At 44.3% G+C, this 19,694-nt stretch overlaps 1 protein-coding gene across 1 annotated transcript in view; it reads right to left on the bottom strand.

Moving 5' to 3' along the window:
* Nucleotides 1–3,596: 3,596 nt before the first annotated feature.
* The window catches only part of LOC308081404 (integrin alpha-2-like), a 54,990-nt gene continuing 38,892 nt past the window's right edge, over nt 3,597–19,694 (bottom strand). Inside the window, exons 25-30 of the mRNA XM_080423171.1 lie at nt 7,354–7,464; nt 6,666–6,755; nt 6,385–6,498; nt 6,101–6,190; nt 5,593–5,709; nt 3,597–4,275 (exon numbers count right to left, since the gene is read on the bottom strand). Of these exons, the coding sequence (XP_080279297.1) occupies nt 4,183–4,275; nt 5,593–5,709; nt 6,101–6,190; nt 6,385–6,498; nt 6,666–6,755; nt 7,354–7,464 (615 nt within the window). The 3' untranslated portion in view covers nt 3,597–4,182. The remainder of the gene's footprint in view (nt 4,276–5,592; nt 5,710–6,100; nt 6,191–6,384; nt 6,499–6,665; nt 6,756–7,353; nt 7,465–19,694) is intronic.

Below are 19,694 nucleotides of genomic sequence, written 5' to 3'. Positions count from 1 at the left end.
AACAAGAGACACTTGTCCTCTCCCATTACCCGCAGTCCGTTTTAATTTTAGTGAAACGAGTCGAACGCAATCGGTATGTAAAGTGACGTTGCGCTACTCTCCGCACACGGCCGCCAGTCGGGACGAACGGTGCATACACGGGGGTCGGACGGCACGGTCGGATGAAATGTCCTATAACAAGTACAAACGTTACATTTCTGGCATCTAACTCTCATTGATGCTTCAGTAGAACCCTACGAGCAAATGACCATGCTGATAGTCAAATAAATGTATCATGTTAATGTCCCCTCTGTCTGTTTGCTCAACTTTGTGTTTTACACATGCACCGTTCGTCCCTCCCTGTCCGTAATGCATCGAGTGGCTTAATGCGCCGTTCGTCCCTCCCTGCCCTCCCCGGATGTTTTGCTAGCTAGCACAAAAGCTAATGAATATTTTTCAATGGAACCTTCACTGAGAGTTAGCCCACAGATTAGCCTAACAGACAAAATCCATTTACAATCGGCACCAAATAAACACAGCAGTACAAATGGAAAACACTCAAATAGGGTATTTTTTACTACAGTGTGGAAATACACAAAAGTGGCTTCAACTCTGCCAATTTTGATCAGAACTGGGAAAAAAATCGTGTCTGATGTTTTCGACCGAAGACGAAGAGGGTGACGCCGGATGTGACTTTTAAGTGTAGCATGAAAAAAGGTCCGTGTTGCAACCGTCCCTGCGCGTCGTTCGTCCCGGTTCTACCCTACTATTTCCACCACTGGATATCATCATGATGAACTTTGAGTAATGAGACAAGAGCAGGTGGTACGGATCTTCCTGGGGGGCACAGCCATTCAGTGCACAGACCATGTTGTTTCTGTCGGGTGGAAACCTCATATGTCCAAAAGTGTTGCTTTTCAGGATTCAAATTCATAAGTAGCAAAAGCAGCAGATCTACAAGCTCAAAACGCGTTGCTTTTTGACACGTTTCGAGATTGTGGATCTGCTACTTTAGATGCTTTTGTGTGACGCTGTAGTATGATCAAGTAGGGCGTTTATTTATGAAAAAACTAAAAGTTAGAACATGGAGATGGCAGGTTTCTGCCCGACAGCAACCATGTCCTACTTGTGAGTGTGATGACCGGGGTGCGAATCCAACCGCGGTTATGCTGTCTGTCCTGCTCTCTGTCTGCCCTTGGCTTCTCATAGAGCACCGAAGTCTGACGTAATTTACGCATCCTACCTGGGTCGCGTTTTTTTCCCCCATTCTGAATTCCCATAGACGTGTTTAATATCGTGTCAAATAAGAACTGTGTTCCAAAAATAAACAAATGATCCCGGCGGTTTGACTCATATGGATATGAAGCATCAACTGACGGTGAGAAAACGCTAACGTTACTTCCGCCGAATTAGTAAAATCTTCGCCAGAAACGGACTGTATCAAATATGAGTGACTGACTATCATAAACGATACAGCGCCTCCTCCCTGACAATATCGCCAAGACAGTTTGTTTATTTTTGGACCACAATTCTTATATGAGACGATTCTAAGATGACTCCATGTTATTCTCCATAGAGAAATGACTTCCGCGACCCAGGGGATGAACGAGTGACATCAGGACTTCTGTAGCTACGGTACTCTGTTTCCCTACAACAATGACTGATCTGAAATGAAGCATACATTCTAAATGTTAAAACAAAGAGCAGCTGGTGGAGGAGTAGATCACAGTGCATCTGTTTGGGTCAAAGGTTAAAAGGAGACACAGACACAGGGGGACGATTACAGAACAGAAGTGGTCAACTTGTTGTGCTGCCTCATCACCTGCTTGAATGCACATGTACTGTATGGATCCTCCTGGGTGTGAGTTAAGGCATTGGTTCTCACAGTGGGGTCTGGGGACCCCAGGGGTCCTTTGGGGGGGAGGGGGGAGGGGAGGGCTATGAGCTTGTAGATCTGCTATTTTTGAAACATCGTGAAATTCTTTGCAAATCTCTGAATAATATATATATATTTATAAAGCGAACATTTGTAACTCAAATCTTTGCTTCTGAGGGTCCCTGGAACAGAGAGAGACAACTGCAGCCTCCCTTTGTCCTTGACGTTTTTCACTGAAATGAGTCACTAAAAAGTTATGTCTCCTAGCGTTTGAGAGAGATGTAATTGAAGGTTTGAACCACGATACAATTAGCATTTTCAAGTGCAAGTGCACGTCGTCTCATGCTGTAACCCACACGTTTGAACTGTAATTGAAATGTTTTAATGACTCGATAACTTGTGCAGGACACCATGTTTGCCTTTATGAGCCCCTAATGCTGCTCCTGCTTCTTTGAGAGTATAAATCATAGGCTACACTGATTACATGCATATTGTATCTTATTATCGAATAATTCCGATTGGCCTATTATAGCACCACCAGGAGGCCGATTTGTGCAAAAAAAAGTGATACTACTCCTACAGATTTTGTCCAAACATCACGCAAATCGGTACACAGTATCTCTATAGTCATGTGATCAACACGGATCTGTCCGATTTCCCATATTCCATCCTGACTGCCTAAGATTAGCTTCCAAAGTTTGCAGGATTGGTTCGTTTTGAACAAAATGCCTTAAATCATGAACGCAGCATGCAATTTCTGTGACATTTTGCACGCATATTGCCACTAGGCAGAGGAAGAAATGCCTCAAATGATGAATGCAGTGTCCGATTGCCGTGAAAGGCCAAAGAAGAAATGGCACCCTATTCACATTGGCCTATCATAGTGCCACCAGGAGGCCCCAGTAACCTACCTGACCTGGCGGAGACCTGTGCTCCGAGGAGCACTTTTTCTAGTTCACGTTTCTTTTTCTTGTATTATGTTAAAATGTATCTTTCTCAATAGACATATCGGCCGGTGTTGCCAACCCCCCCCCCACCCGATAAGATATACTGTAGATACTAAGACGTCCAGACTTCAGACTGGTCTACAGTACATGACTACAGTGAGTGGAGTGGAGTGTCCAGTCAGTAGTGGTTTCACGCAGGGAAAGTGCACTGGTCATCATTTTACGGTTTTATGTGAGCCTTAGGGTCGTCCAAATAACACGTGAACAGTTACAGCATACCATTATATACTTAGTGGATGAAGGTAAACACAGGGCTGGACGTGTTGGGCTGTCATGTGTGTTTCAGCTGCTGCCTGCTGATGTCAGACAAGCCTTTTCCACAACCTGGAGCAGCAGGCTGTGAGGCTCAACATGGGGTCCGGGGACCGTCCAGGGGTCCTTGAGGGGGTTCCAGGCGGCCCCCATTTAGCAAAAAATGAGGAACAATTTAACAACTTGAACCCCAGTATCCCTATTCTGGAGGTAACGTTCGCCAAATATAGCACCTCTACAAGCGTAGCTTTTTGGTCGAAAAGAAGTACAGTGGCAACTCAGGTTTATATCACTAAGACTAGAGGGCTTAAGTGATTAACCCTATATTATTCTCCGACTATTCGAAAACTGTGAGCTTGCAATGGGCTATTTTTGGGGGGGAAAATGACATTATGGAAGTATCATTATTATTTTTTGGATTTATTTCAAAAATCCATAAAAAATGTTTACAAGAGTGAACTTGTACATCACCTATTTTCCCTATTAAATAGACAATTGTTCCAGAGATTGCAGTAGTACCAGAAGTAGTTGTACTAGCTGTAGCAGTACAAGTTCCATGGCTTTTCAGTGTACAAGTATGCAAATGTGATGTAAATTACGTATTTGATACACAGTAGTATACTAGTAACAGCAGTAATAATACAAGTAGTAGCAGTTCCACAGTTTTCCCTGTAGCTCTAGATTCTAGAGCTACAGTACAGTGAAAAACTGTGGTTCTAGAACATTGCAAATGTACCTTATGTACTTTCTTGTATCTTATTCACAGTACTGCTATCAGTAGTAATAGCAGTAAAAAATATACCAGCAGTGCAAATTCCATAATAAGTTCTCTATACAGGTTTTCAGTATAAAATATACACATAGTTTTTTTATATATATAATTAAAAACAAAAAAAATCCCTTTTCCAATATTGCTTATTATTTAAAAAAAAGTTTGGAATATATATTATAGTTCTAATATAAAATTACATTAGTTTGATTTATCTTAGAAAATTGCATTAAAAATACTTTTCTTTAATAGTAAAAAAAATAAAACATTAAACAAATGAAAATAAAAACATGTATGTTTCATTCCTGGCTGCTCTGCAGTGCGTCTGTCTCTCCCTCCTCCGCTCTCTCCTTCTGCTCCAACTCCTTGTACTTCCTCTTGAAGAAACCCAGCTGAGAAACATAGAATGAAATAAATGAATTGAATATAGAATGAATGATATAGAATGACTCAAACGTTGTTATGTGTAACTTATACTCCGTCGCACGACTGTGTTGCATGCTGACAACCTACAAGCCTACAAGCTCAATGTGCCACGGATGCATAATAATGGTTTTAAAATGTAATTGATACTAGGTGCTGTAGCGCAGTGGTTCTCAACCTTTTCAGGCTACAACCCCCCAAAATAATCATATTTGAAATGGGGACCTCGCCACCCTGACAAGCACTTGGAATTGTAGGCATTCAATTTAGTTTGACTCGGTTCCACAGATAAATATTGTTAAAATAGCCGATCCACAAGCTCATAACGCCTCGCAACGGGAGGCGTCAAGAACTTGAGGATCTGCCATTCTCACAATCCTTGCCTCTTTCTTATATTATTTACAATTTGGCCAATGTTTGACCAGTTTTTATATCGCCGTATTTTGATGCAGTAATGTTTCCTTCTTTTAGGTATTAAAAAGGTCCTTAAATTGTCACTTCACTGTCATCTGAGTTCTTTATACGGGAGGAGTCCTTGCACTACAAAACAAACTAACTTGGAGACTTGTTTGTGTCATTCTGTGTCAGAATAAATGGAGATAGTCTCCAAAGAGAGTCATGGGTCCATCTAATCCCTTCAACACAACACAGAGATAAAGACTACGGTTACACTGTAGTCTTGGTTCCGACCCACAGGTTGAGAACCACTGCATGTAGCTTATACAAATCAATTAACCACTGACGGTGTCACATAGCCAAAACAGCCGATCCTTAGCTTGTAGATCGGCTACTCCAGCTACCCGACATTCAGTTTTTGTCATGTGTATATTTTCAACCCCTACACTTGTTTGATCAAGTTCTTACAAACTCTGAATTTTATCATTTAGAAATATATATATATATATATTTTTTTCCCCATTAGACCTGGAAATTACTCAAATAAAATTCCATACTTTTCCAGACTTTCCATACTTGGAACTTGGAACCCTGAACTCTACAATCACCCAGAGGTGTCATCAGCTGGTTACTAGGGGGTTAGCAGTGGTTGCTAGGTGTATCCTAATGTCAGTAGGCCTAACACTTGGGTGTTTGGGGTTAGCAGTGGTTGGTAGGTGTATCCTCATACTCGGGTGTTACTAGGCGGTTAGCAGTGGTTACTAGGCATATCCTAGTGTGTCAATACTTGGGTGTTACTAGGGATTAGCAGTGATTGTTAGGTGTATGCTAGCGTGTCAGTAATAATAGGGCGTTACTAGGGTTGGTTGCTAGCTGGGTAAGAGCCCCACCTTCCAGAGAGCAAGGACCATCATGGCCAATAGGAGCAGACCTCCGATGACGCTGCCCACAATCACGCCCACCGGCACCTCAGACTCCGCCCCTAGCTTACTGATGGACAAGCCCACCTAAAGAGAGAGAGAGAGAGAGAGAGAGAGAGAGAGAGAGAGAGAGAGAGAGAGAGGGGGGGGGGGGGAGAGAGGGGGAGAGAGAGAGAGCAATATTCAACTTTTGGAAAATGTGTGTGGTCAGATGGGTTGGCCGTGTGCATTTTCAGAGCATGTTTATTTTAATGATCAATCAATCGATTGTCTTCCGGCTTGGATCAATGGAACTAACATACTGTAGTATACTTAAGTTCCTATGTATCGTTATGACAATTAAAACAAATTGTTTTAAATAAGATTTACGACGATTTTCTTTTTATCATTATTTTTTTAAATCATGAATGTCATACTGTGTGTGTGTGTGTGTGTGTGTGTGTGTGTGTGTGTGTGTGTGTGTGTGTGTGTGTCTTACCGTTATTTGTGGGTGTGTCACGATAAGAAGTTCTGGTTGTTCGGTTACTATATGAGCTGTGCTGGTCAACTCAATGGACTCAAACAATGCCTGAAAACACGCACGCACGCACGCACGCACGCACACACACACACACACACACACACACACACACACACACACACACACACACACACACACACACACACACACACACACACACACACACACACAGCCACATAATGTTTAATTCTGTTTAACATAGTTAAAAAGATAATAAAATAATAAATGTATAATGTAATTACGGTGGCAAAGGTTCCGTTCCAGATTCTGGTGTTTACAGAGATGCTGTACTTCCTGTTTGGGCTCACGTTCTTCAGGACACATTGGATTGGTCGACAGATGGCCGTGTCACAGTCCTACAAACATGCAGTGGATTGGCGGAGAGGTGAAAGGATTCTTCAAATTAGAATTATGAATATTTCTACAAATAAGAAAAATAAAGAAAGAAAAAATAAATCTAAATTTACACAAATCTCGCCTACTAGTACTACTACTACTAATACTACTACTTGTAGATACTCACCAGCTGTTTCGTACCAAACAGCCTCTCTTTACTGAAAGAGGCGGAGCTGGGCATGGTGTCGACAGTGACATCACAGGTTACATCGTCACTCTGGAGGCGGGGTAAGAGAAGGAACACAGGTCAAAGGTGTTGAACCAGCAGTAGTTCTTTGTGTGTATTTAGTCTCACTGGCTGTCTTGTTACCAGAGATCTGCAAGCCCGTCCGGGACCCGACTGGGTCCAAGCCCGACCTATTCTGTCGGGCATAGGCTGGGCTCAGGCTCATTACAACTCATCAACAACTCAACCATCGTGCAGCAGTATTCACCAGTAGTGGATTGAACGGGGGTGTATCTGTTCCCCGGGTCCTATGTTCCCGGGGTTCTATGCTACCCGGGTTCTATCGACCAGGACCGGGGCTGGGTCGGGCCGGGCTCCAACACCACGGGCCGGGGCCGGGGCCGAGTTCCGGCTTGGGTTTTAGGGGCCGTGCAGGAATGTAGTTTTGACTGCACTGCGTGTGTATAGTAGTTTTATAGTATTCACTGGCTGTATTGTTACTGCAGTGTGTGTGTGTGTGTGTGTGTGTGTGTGTGTGTGTGTGTGTGTGTGTGTGTGTGTGTGTGTGTGTGTGTGTGTGTGTGTGTGTGTGTGTGTGTGTGTGTGTGTGTGTGTGTGCGCGCGTGTGTGCGTGCGTGCGTGTACTCACTGGCTGTGTTGTTACTTCAGTGAGGAAGAGGATGGGGTTTCCTGCCTCCGTTGAAGAAGGCAGTGAAATAGATACAAAACACACATGGACAGGAAAATTACCTGTAGACACCTGAGAGAGAGAGAGAGAGAGAGAGAGAGAGAGAGAGAGAGAGAGAGAGAGAGAGAGAGAGAGAGAGAGAGAGAGAGAGAGAGAGAGAGAGAGACACAGACAGACAGACAGACAGACAGACAGACAGACAGACAGACAGACAGACAGACAGAAAGGTAGAGAGTTTAGTAAGCCTTGAGTATAGAGTGCAAACTTTTCTATTTTATCAGATACAATTAAACCTGACATTGTTTTTTCTCTTTGATTATAGGCAACTTAGAAGCTTGACTGAACACTTCAGTTTGTGTTTGCACGGACTACCCCAGACCAGGAAGTATTCATGTCGTGAAACTGTTTTATTTCAGCTCGCTATTTTTACCCCTTTTTCTCCACAATTTAGTCGTTATTCCAATTGATTCCCCACCACACACATTTCTGTCTGTTGTCACTGCTGACTCACCTGCCAGTGAGGAGCCCTCACCGGGAGGACGTGGAGCCTTCGTCCTACTCCTCCCACCTTAAGGAGCATGCTTTTCTTTTTTTTTGCCTGTGTAAGTGAGACATAAAACCTCTTGGTCCTTGAATATTGACCACCACTAATAGAACTAATATGTTTACTAGTGCTGCTATTATTGCTATGACTACCATTACAACATGGTCCCACACATTGGGTGCGTTCAGATATACGCACCGGGAGTGCACACACGTATTGGTTTGTATTTGGACCAGTGCGCTCAGTGACTTATATCTGAACGCACCCCTATAGTGTCACAGCTCTGTGTTATGGGTGTCACTGCTGCCTGTGTACTCCTGTGGGGGGAGATTCCAATACAATACAAACACAAAACATCATGGAATAAAGTACAGTAGAATCAACAGGTATATTTACAGAGAAAGGAGGGGTGGGGCGGGGGGCAGAGGATGCTACTACCAAGGTGTTCAAGGAGTTAAACTATGTTCATTTGTATCTTAAGGTCAGCAATTCTTTTAGGTTAGTTTTGAGTTTGGGTAGGGAGTCAAGATCTTTAATGGGTTTTGGTAGGTCATTTCACATTATGGTGGCAGCATAGTAGAATATAATTTTCCCCATGTTTAAGCCGAATTTTGGGGGGAACGAGGTCCGATGATCTCCTTCTGGTGTTGTGTCCATGGACATCACTATCCAATCAGCTTTGGAAAAGGAATGGGAGTCCAAAGAGGTCCCAAACAAACACCTGCTGCCCTATGTATGAGTGACTTAAATCCACGTCTTAGGCGGTAATTAGGTGATAACGCCACCATCTTATGCACAATCCCTATTATGCAAGGTGCGCTGAGCGCAAACAGTTAAGTAATATGACTCGCCATCATATTTAACACATGGGGGAGTGTCCATATGTTAATTGAGGGCGCAATGCGGTATCTGCTATTATGCACCATGACTTAAAAAGACACACCGCATACCGCTAAGACGTTGTCAGACCATGCCCTAAGTGCAAAAGTAAATGTTATGTTGTAAGGACACCGGCAACATCGGCCGCGACGGGCGCGCAGAGCATGTGCATACATATACTGTATATCAGCAAGAGGTTCACACTTAACTATAGCCGTACTCAGTCAATTCTGAACCGATTCTTAAAATGTAAAATTCTCTATAATCTGTGAAGGGTCTACTTTCATTAGGTGCATCAGTCATGATTGTCTCTCCATCAAACAATATCAAGCAAAAAGGAAACATCGGACGGTCCTTCTTCTCTCATGCTCCACTCTCCAATCTGAAATGGAATAGAAGAACCCTCGTCCTAAAACACCCTCGCCCCGGGTGTAATCCGGCGGCCATGGCCCGCGAAAAAAAGTGTGTTTTGGGGCGAGCGTTCCAGTTATTCGCCGCTTCTCAAGTTCTCGTCAATGAGTCTTGCAGAAATAATATGAATACTATTATGGGGATACAATCCTATAGGCTACATAATATATTGGAAATTACCAAAATAAATATAATAGCAGATGCCTTTACTGTGTAATATGGGCGGCTATTTTTATTTATTAAAAACATAAATTGATAAACTTAAATTAATTAATGAAACCCTTCTGGATGGCCCCCTTGTGTGGACTGTGGAAGTCCCGTGTATAGGTTCTCATAACCCAGCAACCCTAGGCAAATTATGCCACTGCTTGGAGATCAGATATTTTGGGCAGCAGTAGCAGGATTGAGCAAATGTGTGAAACATACCGATGTGTCCACTTGTTGCGCTGAGATAGAAGGGGGAGATGCTTAGGCAACTGAGAATGTGAATATTATTATTATTACATTTATAGGTTTTTGTGTTCACCGGCCATAGCGGCTATGGCCGGTGAACAGTCCAAATTTCCAGGCCCCACTCTGCGGCCTGTGGGGGCGTGAAAATTCAGGGGGCGGACTCTACATGTCCTCTGGGCCCCCCTCTGCGCGTTAACACCACTTGTTCGCCCATCGGTCTTACGGATTACCCACACGGATGTTTTTCCCTTTGTTTACGTTTTAGGGTCCTATCTTGCAGTTCAAGCATAATTCCACAGGGTGGGTGGCAGGGTGGCAGGCTATGAGCCAAAACTATTAGAAGTGAACTGTGTACACCTCCCACACTATACTATGGGAAACGCCCTAATATTAGAACTATGGGCTGTGTACATTGTGTACACCTCCAATACAATGCTATGGTAAATGGCGTTTACCATCATGTGACCTCCCGGGACGCTGTTTCTCGCCAATTCCCGCCTAGTCCCGCCTAGTACAGCCTAGTCCAGCCTAGTCCAGCCTATTACAGCCTAGTCCAGCCTAGTCCAGCCTATTATAACCCTGCTATAGAAGGCAGTACTTTACTTTGGCCTACAAAGGCTCATGCAAAACTATTGCTCGTGAACACACAAGCTATGGCTCGTGTACACAGTGGTTAGTCCCTATGGTCTGAGTATCTACAAGGCTGACAAAGGACTAGTAAAGCCTAATAGAGAGTATTACAGTCTGGTACAGCCTAGTACACTCTAGTCTAGCCTAGTCCAGCCTGTTCCATGCTAGTATAGCCTATACCAACCTCCACTACTCTGTTCTCCCAACAGGCTGGACTATACTAGTCTTGGGTGCACTAGGCTGTACTGTACTGTACTGTACTAGACTCTACTGGTCTCTAATAGGCTGTTTTAAGCTCTAGTAGGATTTGCTAGGCTTTACTGGGCTCTATTAGGCTATAGAAGCCAGTACTTTACTTTGGCCTACAAAGGCTCTTGCAAAACTATTGCTCGTGAACACACAAGCTATGGCCCGTGTACACAGTGTTTAGTCCCTATGGTCTGAGTATCTAAAGGGCTGACAAGGGACTAGTAAAGCCTAATAGAGAGTATTAGAGTCTGGTACAGCCTAGTACACTCTAGTCTAGCCTAGTCCAGCCTGTTCCATGCTAGTATAGCCTATACCAACCTCCACTACTCTGTTCTCCCAACAGGCTGGACTATACTAGTCTTGGGTGCACTAGGCTGTACTGTACTGTACTGTACTGTACTAGACTCTACTGGTCTCTAATAGGCTGTTTTAAGCTCTAGTAGGCTTTGCTAGGCTTTACTGGGCTCTATTAGGCTATAGAAGCCAGTACTTTACTTTGGCCTACAAAGGCTCTTGCAAAACTATTGCTCGTGAACACACAAGCTATGGCCCGTGTACACAGTGTTTAGTCCCTATGGTCTGAGTATCTAAAGGGCTGACAAGGGACTAGTAAAGCCTAATAGAGAGTATTAGAGTCTGGTACAGCCTAGTACACTCTAGTCTAGCCTAGTCCAGCCTGTTCCATGCTAGTATAGCCTATACCAACCTCCACTACTCTGTTCTCCCAACAGGCTGGACTATACTAGTCTTGGGTGCACTAGGCTGTACTGTACTGTACTGTACTGTACTAGACTCTACTGGTCTCTAATAGGCTGTTTTAAGCTCTAGTAGGCTTTGCTAGGCTTTACTGGGCTCTATTAGGCTATAGAAGCCAGTACTTTACTTTGGCCTACAAAGGCTCTTGCAAAACTATTGCTTGTGAACACACAAGCTATGGCCCGTGTACACAGTGTTTAGTCCCTATGGTCTGAGTATCTAAAGGGCTGACAAGGGACTAGTAAAGCCTAATAGAGAGTATTAGAGTCTGGTACAGCCTAGTACACTCTAGTCTAGCCTAGTCCAGCCTGTTCCATGCTAGTATAGCCTATACCAACCTCCACTACTCTATTCTCCCAACAGGCTGGACTATACTAGTCTTGGGTGCACTAGGCTGTACTGTACTGTACTGTACTAGACTCTACTGGTCTCTAATAGGCTGTTTTAAGCTCTAGTAGGCTTTGCTAGGCTTTACTGGGCTCTATTAGGCTATAGAAGCCAGTACTTTACTTTGGCCTACAAAGGCTCTTGCAAAACTATTGCTCGTGAACACACAAGCTATGGCCCGTGTACACAGTGTTTAGTCCCTATGGTCTGAGTATCTAAAGGGCTGACAAGGGACTAGTAAAGCCTAATAGAGAGTATTAGAGTCTGGTACAGCCTAGTACACTCTAGTCTAGCCTAGTCCAGCCTGTTCCATGCTAGTATAGCCTATACCAGCCTCCACTACTCTGTTCTCCCAACAGGCTGGACTATACTAGTCTTGGGTGCACTAGGCTGTACTGTACTGTACTGTACTGTACTAGACTCTACTGGTCTCTAATAGGCTGTTTTAAGCTCTAGTAGGCTTTGCTAGGCTTTACTGGGCTCTATTAGGCTATAGAAGCCAGTACTTTACTTTGGCCTACAAAGGCTCTTGCAAAACTATTGCTCGTGAACACACAAGCTATGGCCCGTGTACACAGTGTTTAGTCCCTATGGTCTGAGTATCTAAAGGGCTGACAAGGGACTAGTAAAGCCTAATAGAGAGTATTAGAGTCTGGTACAGCCTAGTACACTCTAGTCTAGCCTAGTCCAGCCTGTTCCATGCTAGTATAGCCTATACCAACCTCCACTACTCTGTTCTCCCAACAGGCTGGACTATACTAGTCTTGGGTGCACTAGGCTGTATTGTACTGTACTGTACTAGACTCTGCTGGTCTCTAATAGGCTGTTTTAAGCTCTAGTAGGCTTTGCTAGGCTTTACTGGGCTCTATTAGGCTATAGAAGCCAGTACTTTACTTTGGCCTACAAAGGCTCTTGCAAAACTATTGCTCGTGAACACACAAGCTATGGCCCGTGTACACAGTGTTTAGTCCCTATGGTCTGAGTATCTAAAGGGCTGACAAGGGACTAGTAAAGCCTAATAGAGAGTATTAGAGTCTGGTACAGCCTAGTACACTCTAGTCTAGCCTAGTCCAGCCTGTTCCATGCTAGTATAGCCTATACCAACCTCCACTACTCTGTTCTCCCAACAGGCTGGACTATACTAGTCTTGGGTGCACTAGGCTGTACTGTACTGTACTGTACTAGACTCTACTGGTCTCTAATAGGCTGTTTTAAGCTCTAGTAGGCTTTGCTAGGCTTTACTGGGCTCTATTAGGCTATAGAAGCCAGTACTTTACTTTGGCCTACAAAGGCTCTTGCAAAACTATTGCTCGTGAACACACAAGCTATGGCCCGTGTACACAGTGTTTAGTCCCTATGGTCTGAGTATCTAAAGGGCTGACAAGGGACTAGTAAAGCCTAATAGAGAGTATTAGAGTCTGGTACAGCCTAGTACACTCTAGTCTAGCCTAGTCCAGCCTGTTCCATGCTAGTATAGCCTATACCAACCTCCACTACTCTGTTCTCCCAACAGGCTGGACTATACTAGTCTTGGGTGCACTAGGCTGTCATGTACTGTACTGTACTAGACTCTACTGGTCTCTAATAGGCTGTTTTAAGCTCTAGTAGGCTTTGCTAGGCTTTACTGGGCTCTATTAGGCTATAGAAGCCAGTACTTTACTTTGGCCTACAAAGGCTCTTGCAAAACTATTGCTCGTGAACACACAAGCTATGGCCCGTGTACACAGTGTTTAGTCCCTATGGTCTGAGTATCTAAAGGGCTGACAAGGGACTAGTAAAGCCTAATAGAGAGTATTAGAGTCTGGTACAGCCTAGTACACTCTAGTCTAGCCTAGTCCAGCCTGTTCCATGCTAGTATAGCCTATACCAACCTCCACTACTCTGTTCTCCCAACAGACTGGACTATACTAGTCTTGGGTGCACTAGGCTGTACTGTACTGTACTGTACTGTACTGTTCTAGACTCTACTGGTCTCTAATAGGCTGTTTTAAGCTCTAGTAGGCTTTGCTAGGCTTTACTGGGCTCTATTAGGCTATAGAAGCCAGTACTTTACTTTGGCCTACAAAGGCTCTTGCAAAACTATTGCTCGTGAACACACAAGCTATGGCCCGTGTACACAGTGTTTAGTCCCTATGGTCTGAGTATCTAAAGGGCTGACAAGGGACTAGTAAAGCCTAATAGAGAGTATTAGAGTCTGGTACAGCCTAGTACACTCTAGTCTAGCCTAGTCCAGCCTGTTCCATGCTAGTATAGCCTATACCAACCTCCCCTACTCTGTTCTCCCAACAGGCTGGACTATACTAGTCTTGGGTGCACTAGGCTGTACTGTACTGTACTGTACTAGACTCTACTGGTCTCTAATAGGCTGTTTTAAGCTCTAGTAGGCTTTGCTAGGCTTTACTGGGCTCTATTAGGCTATAGAAGGCAGTACTTTACTTTGGCCTACAAAGGCTCTTGCAAAACTATTGCTCGTGAACACACAAGCTATGGCCCGTGTACACAGTGTTTAGTCCCTATGGTCTGAGTATCTAAAGGGCTGACAAGGGACTAGTAAAGCCTAATAGAGAGTATTAGAGTCTGGTACAGCCTAGTACACTCTAGTCTAGCCTAGTCCAGCCTGTTCCATGCTAGTATAGCCTATACCAACCTCCACTACTCTGTTCTCCCAACAGGCTGGACTATACTAGTCTTGGGTGCACTAGGCTGTACTGTACTGTACTGTACTAGACTCTACTGGTCTCTAATAGGCTGTTTTAAGCTCTAGTAGGCTTTGCTAGGCTTTACTGGGCTCTATTAGGCTATAGAAGCCAGTACTTTACTTTGGCCTATAAAGGCTCTCGCAAAACTATTGCTCGTGAACACACAAGCTATGGCCCGTGTACACAGTGTTTAGTCCCTATGGTCTGAGTATCTAAATGGCTGACAAGGGACTAGTAAAGCCTAATAGAGAGTATTAGAGTCTGGTACAGCCTAGTACACTCTAGTCTAGCCTAGTCCAGCCTGTTCCATGCTAGTATAGCCTATACCAACCTCCACTACTCTGTTCTCCAAACAGGCTGGACTATACTAGTCTTGGGTGCACTAGGCTGTACTGTACTGTACTGTACTAGACTCTACTGGTCTCTAATAGGCTGTTTTAAGCTCTAGTAGGCTTTGCTAGGCTTAACTGGGCTCTATTAGGCTATAGAAGGCAGTACTTTACTTTGGCCTACAAAGGCTCTTGCAAAACTATTGCTCGTGAACACACAAGCTATGGCCCGTGTACACAGTGTTTAGTCCCTATGGTCTGAGTATCTAAAGGGCTGACAAGGGACTAGTAAAGCCTAATAGAGAGTATTAGAGTCTGGTACAGCCTAGTACACTCTAGTCTAGCCTAGTCCAGCCTGTTCCATGCTAGTATAGCCTACACCAACCTCCCCTACTCTGTTCTCCCAACAGGCTGGACTATACTAGTCTTGGGTGCACTAGGCTGTACTGTACTGTACTGTACTAGACTCTACTGGTCTCTAATAGGCTGTTTTAAGCTCTAGTAGGCTTTGCTAGGCTTTACTGGGCTCTATTAGGCTATAGAAGCCAGTACTTTACTTTGGCCTACAAAGGCTCTTGCAAAACTATTGCTCGTGAACACACAAGCTATGGCCCGTGTACACAGTGTTTAGTCCCTATGGTCTGAGTATCTAAAGGGCTGACAAGGGACTAGTAAAGCCTAATAGAGAGTATTAGAGTCTGGTACAGCCTAGTACACTCTAGTCTAGCCTAGTCCAGCCTGTTCCATGCTAGTATAGCCTATACCAACCTCCACTACTCTGTTCTCCCAACAGGCTGGACTATACTAGTCTTGGGTGCACTAGGCTGTACTGTACTGTACTGTACTAGACTCTACTGGTCTCTAATAGGCTGTTTTAAGCTCTAGTAGGCTTTGCTAGGCTTTACTGGGCTCTATTAGGCTATAGAAGCCAGTACTTTACTTTGGCCTACAAAGGCTCTTGCAAAACTATTGCTCGTGAACACACAAGCTATGGCCCGTGTACACAGTGTTTAGTCCCTATGGTCTGAGTATCTAAAGGGCTGACAAGGGACTAGTAAAGCCTAATAGAGAGTATTAGAGTCTGGTACAGCCTAGTACACTCTAGTCTAGCCTAGTCCAGCCTGTTCCATGCTAGTATAGCCTATACCAACCTCCACTACTCTGTTCTCCCAACAGGCTGGACTATACTAGACTTGGGTGCACTAGGCTGTACTGTACTGTACTGTACTAGACTCTACTGGTCTCTAATAGGCTGTTTTAAGCTCTAGTAGGCTTTGCTAGGCTTTACTGGGCTCTATTAGGCTATAGAAGCCAGTACTTTACTTTGGCCTATAAAGGCTCTCGCAAAACTATTGCTCGTGAACACACAAGCTATGGCCCGTGTACACAGTGTTTAGTCCCTATGGTCTGAGTATCTAAATGGCTGACAAGGGACTAGTAAAGCCTAATAGAGAGTATTAGAGTCTGGTACAGCCTAGTACACTCTAGTCTAGCCTAATCCAGCCTGTTCCATGCTAGTATAGCCTATACCAACCTCCACTACTCTGTTCTCCCAACAGGCTGGACTATACTAGTCTTGGGTGCACTAGGCTGTACTGTACTGTACTGTACTAGACTCTACTGGTCTCTAATAGGCTGTTTTAAGCTCTAGTAGGCTTTGCTAGGCTTTACTGGGCTCTATTAGGCTATAGAAGGCAGTACTTTACTTTGGCCTACAAAGGTTTATGCAAAACTATTGCTCGTGAACACACAAGCTATGGCCCGTGTACACAGTGGTTAGTCCCTATGGTCTGAGTATCTACAGGGCTGACAAGGGACTAGTACAGCCTAATAGAGAGTATTAGAGTCTGGTACAGCCTAGTACAATCTAGTCTATCCTAGTCCAGCCTTATCAGTCCTAGCATAGCCTGGTACCCCCTCCCCTATTCTGTTCTCCCAAAAGGCTGGAGTAGGCTAGACCTGGGTGTACTAGGCTTTACTGTACTAGTCTCTGCTGGGCTCTAATAGTCTGCTTTCAGCTCTAGTAGGCTTTGCTAGGCTGTACTGGGCTCTATTAGGCTATAGAAGGCAGTACTCTAGCCTGGTAAACCCTCCCTCCGGAAATCTCAATTCCATTTCATTTCAGGAGTGAGTCTGGCCTGATCCGCCTGTCTGCAATATTGGCTGTGCTGGAGTTGGGCGGGAGTAATACCGTTGACTGACAACCCCTTCAGCCAATGATAATTTTTCCCCTTCAGCCAATCAGCAGTTCACCAGTCTTAATGTGACGCGACGGGACTTTTGAGACAGCCATACCCAAAATGGGTTGCCTTTTTCGGGTACAATGGTGTCACTGCCCGCCCCTACCGGTTCTCTAATTATTATTTTTTAAATAGGCTTTGTCATGATTAATTGACCACATATATGAAGTTAAACAACTAAATTCTATCCAAACGATATCTTATAAGTAAATTCCGTGCCTCAAAATAGAAGTTAGAGAGCTTTTTGAAGTAAAAAAATAGCGGAGAATTGGCCGCACATGAAAAAGATGGCTGCCGTTCGTGTTTTGGGCTCACTCGAACTCGCCACCTGATTGGCCAACGTAAGCTGTCAATCACAGAACAATGAGCGACGACGCTGATAGGCGCGTCCGTTTGGCATACACAGCCAATATTGCAGAGAGGCGGTTCATGCCAGACTCACTCCAGGAATCAAATAGAAATTAGATTTCCGGAGGGAGGGTTTACCAGGCTAGCAGTACTCTACTTTGGCCTACAAATGTTCATGCGAAACTATTGGTCGTGCACACACAAACTATTGCCTGTTTACACAGTGGTTAATCCAAATGGTCTGAGTATCTACAGGGCTGATGTAACCCAGGTTTCAAAAGGTTTTCAAAAGGTTTGTGTCACTGCTGTCTGTGTGTCACTGACAGAGTCACAAACACAGTCACACACACACTCAGTCTCACTCACTCAATCAATCAGTCACACCAGTGCTTGCAATTGCCAATAATTGCATGAAGCAGAGACAGTCTGCAGTAGCAGAGTGAGGTGCACACTACTCTGAGATTTCCACCCAAACTGACTGCTGGCACAACATGCTGGCTGTGCCTGCATGAATCTGATTGAATTGGCCAGGTTACTTTTCTTGATAAGAAAAAGGATCATGATGGCGAGCCAACTAACCCGAACCCAACTTTAATGAAGTTTGTCCTACCAGGAGGGTGAGCAGCAGCCACACATTCATATCCCCCCAAGTAACATTACACACTACACTGCCTCACACTGCCACTTCCCTCTGACTATTGACAATACCTACCTGCTTAAAGGGCAAGACCACTTTGGTAGAGGTTTGGGTTGTGTAGTTACCTTGCCATGATGTAACTCCAAAGGTGGACAAGAAATCAAAAATAATTGCTCCATTGATTAGAAATTGATATTTCTAAATTTGCTCCTCATTGACTTACATTGTACGGTAAAACAGCTCTCAAAGTCACTCTTTAAGCACTATACTAAGTCTAGACTAGCATGGAACAGGCTGGACTAGGCTAGACTAGGTTGTACTAGGCTGTACCAGACTCTAATACTCTCTATTAGGCTTTACTAGTCCCTTGTCAGCCCTTTAGATACTCAGACCATAGGGACTAACCACTGTGTACACGGGCCATAGCTTGTGTGTTCACGAGCAATAGTTTTGCATGAGCCTTTGTAGGCCAAAGTAAAGTACTGGCTTCTATAGCCTAATAGAGCCCAGTCAAGCCTAGCAAAGCCTACTAGAGCTTAAAACAGCCTATTAGAGACCAGTAGAGTCTAGTACAGTACAGTACAGTACAGCCTAGTGCACCCAAGACTAGTATAGTCCAGCCTGTTGGGAGAACAGAGTAGTGGAGGTTGGTATAGGCTATACTAGCATGGAACAGGCTGGACTAGGCTAGACTAGAGTGTACTAGGCTGTACCAGACTCTAATACTCTCTATTAGGCTTCACTAGTCCCTTGTCAGCCCTGTAGATACTCAGACCATAGGGACTAACCACTGTGTACACGGGCCATAGCTTGTGTGTTCACGAGCAATAGTTTTGCAAGAGCCTTTGTAGGCCAAAGTAAAGTACTGGCTTCTATAGCCTAATAGAGCCCAGTAAAGCCTAGCAAAGCCTACTAGAGCTTAAAACAGCCTATTAGAGACCAGTAGAGTCTAGTACAGTACAGTACAGTACAGCCTAGTGCACCCAAGACTAGTATAGTCCAGCCTGTTGGGAGAACAGAGTAGGGGAGGGTGGTATAGGCTATACTAGCATGGAACAGGCTGGACTAGGCTAGACTAGATTTTACTAGGCTGTACCAGACTCTAATACTCTCTATTAGGCTTTACTAGTCCCTTGTCTTGGCCCCCTCTCTGCGAATTTGCACAACACTATAAAAAACTTGGGTGTTTATTTGGACTCCTCCTTGAATTTTAACAAACAAATTTCAAGTGTAGTGAGCAGCAGTTTTTATCAGTTACGAACCATAGCCAAATTGAAGCCCATTTTAACTCACAGGGACCTGGAAACAGTCATCCACGCTTTTATTACCTCTCGATTGGACTATTGTAACTCGCTATACCATGGGCTGGCTCAGTCTACTCTCTCCCGTCTGCAGATGGTCCAAAATTCTGCTGCTAGACTCCTGACTGGAACCAGGATGCGAGAGCACATTACCCCGGTTCTGGCCCAATTGCACTGGTTACCAGTGAAATATCGCATTGATTTTAAAATTTTACTTTTTGTTTTTAAAGCCTTAAATGGCCTTGCGCCACAGTACATTTCGGACTTACTTTCTGCACCTCCTACCCTCAGAGTTCTTAGGTCATCTTCCCAAATGCCCCTCGACATTCCCCCAACAAACCTTAGAACTAAAGGTGACCGGGCTTTCTCCGCTATTGCGCCCACACTCTGGAACAATTTACCACTGCACATTAAATCCAGCTCCACCATTGAAAGTTTT

The sequence above is a fragment of the Gymnoscopelus braueri genome (assembly GCF_963280865.1).
Source record: "Gymnoscopelus braueri genome assembly, chromosome: 3".
NCBI lineage: Eukaryota > Metazoa > Chordata > Actinopteri > Myctophiformes > Myctophidae > Gymnoscopelus > Gymnoscopelus braueri.
The sequence above is the reverse complement of the archived record's forward strand: the minus strand, read 5'-3'. Positions and strand labels throughout refer to the sequence as shown.